Source organism: Oncorhynchus tshawytscha, linkage group LG10 (assembly GCF_018296145.1).
Source record: "Oncorhynchus tshawytscha isolate Ot180627B linkage group LG10, Otsh_v2.0, whole genome shotgun sequence".
Classification (NCBI taxonomy): domain Eukaryota; kingdom Metazoa; phylum Chordata; class Actinopteri; order Salmoniformes; family Salmonidae; genus Oncorhynchus; species Oncorhynchus tshawytscha.
The window spans coordinates 69816338-69827050 of record NC_056438.1 but is presented as its reverse complement, the minus strand read 5'-3'; the positions used below and the strand labels follow the sequence as shown (position 1 = coordinate 69827050).

The window sequence follows — 10713 nt, the reverse complement described above, 5'->3', positions numbered from 1 at the left end:
CTACTACTGTAGTATTTCTGCCTTCCTATACCAAGTGGGCAGTTCGTCGGGGGGTCTTGAGGAGGACAAGGAGGTCGCCTTGCAAGCTGTACTGTTCTTCATCAATGGTTCCAGGAGAGGTGCAGTGCACCTGTGCTCGAGTATAGCCGAGATACTGCGCGAGAATCAACGGTGAGAACCATAGGCCTGTTGTATCAAACAAATTCCCACTGTCACATGCCTGATTCACAGCAGTTTTCAGCTGCCTCCTCCATGAGAAAGTTAACCATTTACTGTTTCGGTTGAGTTTGTCTGACCTTTGCTTAACTCTGCTGTGTGTGTGTGCCTCCTCATATCTTAGTCTGCACAGGACCGTAGAGGTCCAAAGGGCCCGAATAGAGGAGCTGATGTGCTCTCTGTCCACTGCTCCGGCTGCTCCTGTGGGTCCCTCAGATTCCAACAGATCCCAGACCAACTCCACCTCTCCCTTCTCCTGCCTCCCCTCTGTCTCTCTCGCCGCCTCCTCCCCCTACCTCCCCTCTCCCCCAGCCAGTGTCTCCCCCAGTGTGTCCTCCTTATACAGTTCTGGGAGGGGCAGCCTGTGCTCTAACACCACACCCCCTGCCTCCCCCTCTATCCTTTAGCACCACACCCCCTGCCTCCCTCCTCTGGTCCCCCTTCACAACCTCACCCCTCAGAGGAGACAGGTATGTATGACATGCATGATCTCTCTCACAAGTCAACACTCACATAAAGGTATACACACAAACAACCCCACCCACTCTCTCTCTGTGTCAGACAGCAGTTCTGCCCTGTGTGAAAGAGTGTGAGAAGGAGGATCCGGGAGAAAAGGAGAGGAGAGGAAAGGAAGGCAGGAGAGGAGATGAGAGGGTGAAGAAGAGAGGGGGAGAAAGGAGACAAGAAGACAGCAGTCTTACTCCACCCTCTGTAGAAGAAGCTCTGGGATCACAACCCTTACCCATCATGCCTCACTCCTCCCATAGTGACAGCATTCCCAGAGAAAGAGGTGTAAATTGTTTTACATAATGAAGCAGTGCTTTGAATTGGAAGGTCTGTTTTATTCATAGCAATTATGACCAAGGAGAATGTGAAGCTTCAGTCTGTCTTTGCTGTGTGCTCACCATGTCAGGACATTGTGTGTGTTTGTGTTTCAGTCAGGAGGAGGGAGAAGGGCAACCTGTCGTCTGAGCAGGGTGCACAGACATCGGACCGAAAACACACGCTGAAGGCTGGACCTCATTATCATACTTCACAATGGACACATGAGGATGTCACAGCCTTTATGATGAGCTGTTTTTGTGGTAGTTTGTTTTTGGTCATTGATATTGTTGTTGTTTGTGAGCAGAAAAGAGAGAATGTCCTAAGGAGAAGTGCCTCATGTGGACCTCTGAGGGGAGAGATGGAGGAGACAAAAAAGGAGGAGAGGTGGTGTCTGGCCCCAGACTATCCTGACTCCTCGTCCACAGTCCAAGCAGCAGGAGGGCTGGAACCCAGGGCATTAACCACCAGGTACACTTCTATTCTTGCTTTAGTTTCTCTTCTGTGTATTACCGTATTATACTGTATTAATGACTCATTTCACAATAATTGTGATTTAAAGAACTTAACTGTGTGTCCGTTCGTGCATGCATGTGCATATCAGGAAGAAGCACCGCCTGTGTGTGAATGACCGTGTAGTGCTGGAGGGGAGGATGAGAGGAGAGGAGAGGAGAAGAGGAGCTGTGAGGTTCATCGGACCACTGGAAAACACTGAGTCTACAGACATCTATATAGGAGTGGAATTGGACACAGCCAGTGAGTGTGTGTGTTTATGGTGTGTGTGAATATCTGGCATTCTCATCACCATGACAACTGTGACAGTAACACCAAAGATACTGGTAAATAAGGCCTGGATTCAATCAGATCGAGCATTAACCAGCATTGGTCGACATCCGCATAGCAGATGTTTTGGCGGTGTTGGAGGTGTAACTGTGGTATGAGCTGACATATAGGTGAGCGGCTGCTCTTTTCTGTACCAAACACCCCCTTATTATCCCTACTGCGTTAGTTCAAAACAGTGCTAGAAATGTTAGGCTCTATCGATGTTAGAAATAATTATTCTCAAATATCAAACCATTGATGTTAGGCTAATGCATGTTTTCATGCACCCTAGACCCGCTGCAATTTGCATACCGCCTCAATAGATCCACAGACGATACAATCGCCATCGCACTGCACACTGCCTTTTCCCATCTGGACAAGAGGAATACCTATGTAAGAAAGTTGTTCATTGACTGTAGCTCAGCATTCAACAACATAGTACCCTCCAAGCTCATCATTAAGCTCGGGCCCTAGGTCTGAACCCCACCCTGTGCAAATGGGTCCTGGACTTCCTGACGGGCCTCCCCCAGGTGGCGAAGGTACACAAACAACACCTCCAGTATACTGATCCTCAACACGGGGGCCCTACAACAGTGCGTGCCCAGCCTCTCATGTGCTCCCATGACTGCGTGGCCATGCACGCCTCCAACTCAATCATCAAGTTTACAGACGACACAACAGTGGTAGGCCTGATTACCATCAACGACGAGAGCCTACAGGAAGGAGTTGAGGGCCCTGGCAGAGTGGTGCCAGGAAAATAACCTCTCCCTCAATGTCAACAAAATGAAGGAGCTGATGGTGGACTTCCGGAGACAGCAGAGGGAGCATAACCCCATCCACATTGACGGGGCTGCAGTGGAGAAGGTTGAAAGCTTCAGGTTCCTGGGCGTACACCACTGACAATCTGAAATGGTCCACCCACATAGACAGCGTGGACAAGAAGGCTCAACAGCGCCTCTTCATCCTAAGGAGGCTGAAGAAATTGGACTTGGCCCCTAAGACCCTCAAACTTTTACAGATGCACCATTGAGAGCATCCTGTCGGGCTGTATCACCGCCTGGTATGGCAACTGCACCGCCCGCAACCACAGGTTCTCCCGGGGGTAGCGCGGTCTGCCCAATGCAATCCCGGGTGCACACTGCCTGCCCTCCAGGACACATACAGCACCCGGTGTCACAGGAAGGACAAAAAGATCATCAAAGACCTTAGCCGCCATAGCCTGTTCACACCGATACCATCCAGAAGGCGAGGTCAGTACAGGTGCATCAAAGTTGGTACATGAGAGAATCTGTTTTTCAATCTATCTCAAGGCCATCCTACTGTTCAATAGCCATCACTAGCCGGCCTCCACCCAGTACACTGCCCTGAACTTAGCCACTGTCACGAGCCAGCTGGCTCAACCCTGCACCTTAGAGACTGCTGCCCTATTATCTATATCCACAGAAAATCTAGTCCTATATCGACATAACCTGAAAGGCCACTCAGCAAGGAAGAAGCCACTGCTCCAAAACATCCATAAAAAAAGCCAGACTACGGTTTGCAACGGCACATGTGGACAAAGATTGTATTTTTTGGAGAAATGTCCTCTGTTCTGTTGAAACAAAAAAATAACTGTTTGACCATAATGACCATCGTTATGTTTGGAGGAAAAAGGGAGGCTTGCAAGCCGAAGAACACCATCCCAACCGTGAAGCACGGGGGTGGCAACATCATGCTGTGGGGGGTGATTTTCTGCAGGAGGGACTGGTGCACTTCACAAAATAGATGGCATCATGATGCAGGACAATTGTGGATATATTGAAGCAACATCTCAAAACATCAGTCAGGAAGTTAAAGCTTGGTCACAAATGGGGCTTCCAAATGGACAATGACCCCAAGCATACTTCCAAAGTTGTGGCAAAATGACTTAAGGACAACAAAGTCAAGGTATTGGAGTGGCCGTCACAAAGCCCTGACCTCAATCCTATAGAAAATATGTGGGCAGAACTGAAAGTGTGTGTCGAGCAAGGAGGCCTACAAACCTGACTCAGTTACACCAGCTCTGTCAGGAGGAATGGGCCAAAATTCACCCAACTTATTGTGGGAAGCTTGTGGAAGGCTACCCAAAATGTTTGACCCAAGTGAAACAATTTAAAGGCAATGCTACCAAATACTAATTGAGTGTATGTAAATGTCTGACCCACTGGGAATGTGATGAAAGAAATAAAATATGAAATAATTCATAATTTCAAATATTATTCTGACATTTCACATTATTAAAATAAAATGGTGATCCCAAATGACATAAGACAGGGAATTTTTTTCTAGGATTAAATGTCAGGAATTGTGAAAAACTGAGTTTAAATGTATTTGGCTACGGTGTAGGTAAATCATTTTCTGGAATTTTCCAAGCTGTGTAAAGGCACAGTCAACTGTAAATTTCTGACCCACTGGAATTGCGATACAGTGAATGCATGTCTGTAAACAATTGTTGGAAAAATTACTTGTCGTAGATGTCCTAACCGACTTGCTAAAACTATAGTTTGTTAACAAGACATTTGTGGAGTTGTTGAAAAAGGAGTTTTAATGACTCCAACCTAAGTGTATGTAAACTTCCGACTTCAACTGTATATGCACACACACACACACACACACACTCTGACATCGCTCGTCCTATATTTCTTAATTACCTTTTATTTTTAGATTTGTGGGTATTGATGTGTATTGTTAGATACTACTGCACTGTTGGAGCTAGGAACACAAGCAATTTGTTAAACCCGCAATAACATCTGCTAAATATGTTTATATGACCAATAACATTTGGATGGTGTGATTTATCCGTCAAGTTGGAGTGTTTGAACTTGTAATGAGGCTGTATGAACTTCTAATGCAGTTGTTTGGGATTTGTCAGATTATAGCCGCGTGGGGTTTGGTGGCATTCCAACCGCAGTATCCGTGATAAGGTAACGCAACGAGCCGCTTGTGGGTTTGACAGCTCTAACGCAGTTCTACCACCACACACAGCCAAAACAACGCTATGTGGATGTAAAAATTCTCAATCTGATTGAACCTAGCCCTAACCCAAGATTTATCATTGGGGTCATTTCCAATGGGAGCAAATGAAGCATAGTGGGCAGAACAAGCAAGAAGGTGGGCAGAGCCAAGCACAAGTGAGATCCTATTGGTGCATTTTAGCAATGATTTGCATATTTCCATTAGGAGTTCCGCCTACTATGAAGTGTGAGTGTGCAATAACTCAATTCACCCTTGCACTCCTAAAACAGCGCAATAAAAAAAAAAACTTTGACAAAGGGTTAAGTCTATAAAACTTTGCTCTCAGTTCTTAACAGATTCTCGTTTTCTAAACAGAAAACTGTATTGAGATTGAATGTTTCATCGATGATAAAAATTAGCACAATGTCGGTCAAGTTTCATCTCCTCCCACTTCGCGCCACTGGACTTCCTCTCATCACCATATTTGGTGGTGAGTGGGGCTTCTAAACAGATGCTTCAGATGTATGCCCCTTGTGATGTGGCTCTAGCCTTTTAGGGGCCCACCACCACGCGGGCAAAACAAGTCAGTTCGTCAAATTTTCTGCCACGGTCACCTATAAGTGCTGTTATTGTGAAGTGGAAACATCTAGGAGCAACAACGGCTCAGCCGCAAAGTATTAGGCCACACAAGCTAACAGAACGGGACTGCTGAAGTGTGTAAAGTGTCTGTTCTCGGCTGCAACACTCACTACCGAGTTACAAACTGCCTCTGGAAGCAACGTCAGCACAATAACTGTTTGTCAGGAGCATCCTAAAATAGGTTTCCATGGCCGAGCAGCTGCACACAAGACTGAGATCACCATGCACAATGCCAAACCTCGGCTGGAGTGGTGTAAAACTCACGCCATTGGACTCTGTCCGACGGACAAATCTGGGTTTGGCGGATGCCATGAGAACACTACCTGTCCCAATGCATAATGAATGGCACGCGAGGAGATGGCTGCCGTTTTTACGGTCCCCTAACCAATTGTGCTAATGTGGTTTTTTGGGGGGCCGAAAAGAGCTAGATATCAGGCCAGCGATTATTCACCCTGTACTGGAGGAATACATTTTCTTTAACAAGTCGGACACAAGGATTTACTTAAGACGCCTGACAAGGCCCTAATCCCCATCATTCGCAAGAGAAAGAGACAGAGATATTGGGGATATAGGTCTGGGTGTCTTGTAAGGGTACGACAGCCAGTGGGTAATCTCCCTTTACCATCGGTTCTATTAGCCAACGTACAAGCAATGGATAATAAAATAGACAAACTACGATCATGTATATCCTACCAACGGGACATTAAAAACTGGAATATCTTATGTTTCACCGAGTTGTGGCTGAACAACGACATGAATAACATACAGCTGGTGGGTTTTACGCTTTTTCAGCAGGATAGAATAGCGACCACTGGTAAGACTAGGGGTGGTGGTCTATGTATATTTGTAAACAGCTGGTGCACAAAATCTAAGGAAGTCTCAAGGTTTTGCTCACCTGAGGTAGAGTATCTCATGATAAGCTGTAGACGACACCATTTACAAAGAGTTTATCTATATTCTTCGTAGCTATTTACTACCACAACCCGATGCTTGTACTAAGACCGCACTCAATGAGGGAAACCGGTTTACCTAATTTCGACCGGCTTGTTAAATGTTCAACCAGAAGGAAACAACTCTAGACCACCTTTACTCCACACACAGAGATGCTTACAAAAATCTCCCTCGCCCTCTATTTGGCAAATCTGACCATAAGTCTATCCTCCTGATTCCTGCTTACAAGCAAAAATTAAAGCAGGAAGCATCAGTGACTCGGTCAATAAAAAAGTGGTCAGATGAGGCAGATGCTAAGCTACTGGACTTTTTTGCTAGCACAGACTGGAATAAGTTCCGGGATTCTTCCAATGGCATTGAGGAGTACACCACATCAGTCACTAGCTTCATTAATAACAGCATCGATGACGTCGTCCCCACAGTGACCATACGTACATAACCCAATCAGAAGCCATGGATTACAGACAACATCCGCACTGAGCTAAAGTGTAGAGCTGCCGCTTTCATGGAGCGTGACTCCAACCCGGAAGCTTGTAAGATATTCCGCGATGCCCTCCGACGAACCATCAAATGGTCAATACAGGACTAAGACTGAATCATACTACACTGGCTCCGATGATCATCGGATGTGGCAGGGCTTGCAAACTACAACAGACTACAAATGGAAGCGCAGCTGCAAGCTGCCCAGTAACACGAGTCTACCAGATGAGCTAAATTACTTCTGTGTACGCTTTGAGGCAAGTAACACTGAAACATGCATGAGAGCATCAGCTGTTCCTGACGACTGTGATCAAACTCTCCACAGCCGATATAAGACCTTTAAACAGGTCAACATTCACAAGGCCGCAGGGCCAGATAGATAACCAGCATGCGTTGACCAACTGGCAAGTGTCTTCTCTGACATTTTCAACCTGTCCCTGACTGAGTCTGTAATACCAACATGTTTCAAGCAGACCACCATAGTCCCTGTGCCCAAGAACACTAAGGTAACCTGCCTAAATGACTACCGACTCGTAACACTCACGTCTGTAGCCATGAAGTGCTTTGAAAAGCTGGTCATGGCTCACATCAACACCATTATCCCAGAAAACCTAGACCCACCCAATTTGCATACCAACTCAACAGATCCACAGATGATGCAATCTCTATTGCACTCAACACTGCCCTTTCCCACCTGGACAAAACAAACAACCTATGTGAGAATGCTATTCATTGACTAGAGCTCAACGTTTAACACCATCGTGCCCTCAAACCTCATCACTAAGCTAAGGACTAAACACTTCCCTCTGCAACTGGATCCTGGACTTCCTGATGGGCCGCCCCCAGGTGGTAAGGGTAGGTAACAACACATCCGCCACACTGATCCTCAACACGGGGGGGCCCCTCGGGTGTGTGCTCAGTCCCCTCCTGCACTCCCTGTCCACTCATGACTGCATGGCCAGGCACGACCCCAGCACTCAAGTTTCCCGATGACACAACAGTGGTAGGCCTGATCACCGACAACAATGAGACAGCCTATAGGGGAGGGAGGAGGTCAGAGACCTGGCCATGTGGTGCAAGGACAACAACCTCTCCCTCAACGTGATCAAGACAAAGGAGATGACTGTGGACTACAGGAAAAGGAGGACTGAGCACGCCCCCTTTCTCATTAATGGGGCTGTAGTGGAGTAGGTTGAGAGCTTCAAGTTCCTTGGTGTCCACATCACCAACAAACTATCATTGTCCAAACACACCAAGACAGTCATAAAGAGGGCACGACAAAACCTATTCCCCCTCAGGAGACCGAAAGGATCTGGCATGGGTCCTCAGATCCTCAAAAGGTTCTACAGCTGCACCATCGAGAGCATCCTGACTGGTTGCATCACTGCCTGGTATGGCAACTGCTCGGCCTCCGACCGCAAGGGACTACAGAGTGTAGTGCGTACGGCCCAGTACATCACTGGGGCCAAGCTTCTTGCCATCCAAGATCGCTATGCCAGGCGGTATCAGAGGATTGTCCTAAAAATTGTCAGAATCCAGCCACCCTAGTCACAGACCTACTACCCAGACTATTGCATTGCCCCCCCCCATTCTTACACTACTGCTACTCTTTGTTTATTATCTATGTATAGTCACTAACTCTAACTCGCCTCCACATTCACTCTGTTCCCCGGTACCACCTGCATAAAGCCTCACTATTGTTTTACTGCTGCTGTTGAATTATTTGATACTTTTATTTTCTACTTAACTAACAATGCAGCTTTAAGAAAAATAAGTGTTAAGGGCTTGTAAGTAAGCATTTCACTATAAGGTCTACGTACTCGGCGCATGTAACAAATAAATCAACTGGTGGAGTAATAATGGTCTGGGGGCTGTTTTTCGTGTTTCGGACTAGGCCCCTTAGTTGCAGTGAAGGGGAATCTTAACGCTCCAGCATGCAATAACATTCTAGATGATTCTGTAGCAACAGTTCGGGAAGGCCCTTTCCCGTTTCAGCATGACAATGCCCACGTGCACAAAGTGAGGTCCATACAGAAATGGTTTGTAGATCGGTGTGGAAGAACTTAACTGGACTGCACAGAGCCCTGACCTCAACCCCATCGAACAGCTTTGGGATTAATTAGAACCCCGACTGCAAGCCAGGCTTAATCGCCCAACCTCACTAATGCTCTTGTGACTGAATGGAAGCAAGTCCCCGCAGAAATGTTCCAACATCTAGTGGAAAACCTTCCCAGAAGAGTGGAGGCTGTTATAGCAACAAAGGTGGGACCAACTCCATATTAATGCCCATTATTTTGGAATGAGATGTTCGATGAGCAGGTGTCCACATGCTTTTGGTCATGTAGTGTATCAGAGTGAGAGTGACTAACAAATTCAATGGGGGTCCTTTGGAGTTCAGGGTCCCTGGGCACATGCCCTGCATGCCTGGTCGGTATTCGGCTATGATTACAAGTTTAGATAGCTGGCTAGATTAATGTACCAATCTAAAAATTGTCAGCTGATATGGCGAGTGACTGACATAAGAAAAAGATTGCTGATGCACAAACACATATTGAACTTGCACCTTGTGTGTTCTACAATTTTAACTCTCAACAGTATGTTGAGACCTCGACTGAGATTCTAATTTTTAAAATAAAACTTATACATTTATTACTTTGGGGGCCCCCTAGCGACCGCTTATGTTGCTTATTCCTGGAGCCAGCCCTGGTAACACCTCTTCCTATTCAACTTTAGGTGGAGAAAATGAAGGCAGTCTCCATGGTAACAGGTACTTCAGGTGTAAGCCCAACCATGGAACATTCACCACCATCACGGGGATCAGAAAGGTGAGCGTTCACCACACACACACAATATGTAGAAAGGCTGGTAGTTAATTAGTTGATTAATTAATGACTAAATTACTAACAGGCCTACATTAATAGAACAAGTGATAGTAATAATGTAACTGTCACTACAGTAATAGTAATATCATTTCTCCCCACCACAGCTCTCTCGATCATCAATCTCCAAGTCTAGAAGCTCCAAACCTCCAGAGGAGGGTGACTCTAGTGACTCTGGGGCAGGGAGCTATGCAGTGGCAATAGGGAGGAGCAGCCAGAGCGTTGGGAGTAGGAGCAGGAACGGGCTCAGAAGGACCTGGAACCAGATGGACATTAGAGCCCAGGTCCATTCAGAGCCAGGAGGACCCAGAGACAAGACTACTGTGGAGAACCCTGGACTGGACTGACATTACACCATCACTTACCCCTGGACTGGCCTGACACTCCTCTCCTAATCCCTCAATCCACAGCCTTACATTTTCCCCTTTCTCTCCTGACGAGTGTTTATTCACTAGACAACATGCTGAAGAAGCCTTCTTCAATCTTCCAGCATGTAACTATAGAGAGAGAGGACTTGTTTTAGTATGGGCAGCACCATTGAGGACTTCAACTGGGTGGCACCTCCTATGGGTTAAGGAAGGATCACATAATTCCATCCAGGTCATCAGGAGGGATCAGCCAATGAATTAAACTAGTGAGGAAACATTCCTTAACTACAGGTGGCAGTAAATCTCCAACCTTGTCTTTTTACCTGTTCAAACAACACACTCTAGGTGGCAGTATGCACCCTTTTTGCCATCTCATAGATGAAAGTTGACTAGTTCAAAATGGAGATGCTCACAGACGCCATAATGGAACAATGCGAAGTTATCCAAGTCTATGGTTCTAACTGACCTCCCAGCCTTTTGACAAATGGCATCTGTCTGCCATGCTTTCATCAGGTGTAACTGACCACTACGGCATCTGACCGATCCAAGTCTTGGATCATGAA

The 10713-nt window shown here is 46.4% G+C and overlaps 1 protein-coding gene across 1 annotated transcript; it reads left to right on the top strand.

The window, feature by feature from the left end:
* The first annotated feature begins 61 nt into the window (after positions 1-61).
* LOC112260814 (restin homolog) lies at positions 62-10696 on the top strand. Its single transcript, XM_024436174.2, has 7 exons — positions 62-171; positions 624-686; positions 778-1006; positions 1155-1509; positions 1643-1794; positions 9637-9728; positions 9890-10696. The coding sequence occupies exons 3-7, from the start codon at positions 964-966 to the stop codon at positions 10127-10129; spliced, it is 882 nt and encodes a 293-aa protein (XP_024291942.2). The 5' UTR covers positions 62-171; positions 624-686; positions 778-963; the 3' UTR covers positions 10130-10696.
* Positions 10697-10713: the final 17 nt, after the last annotated feature.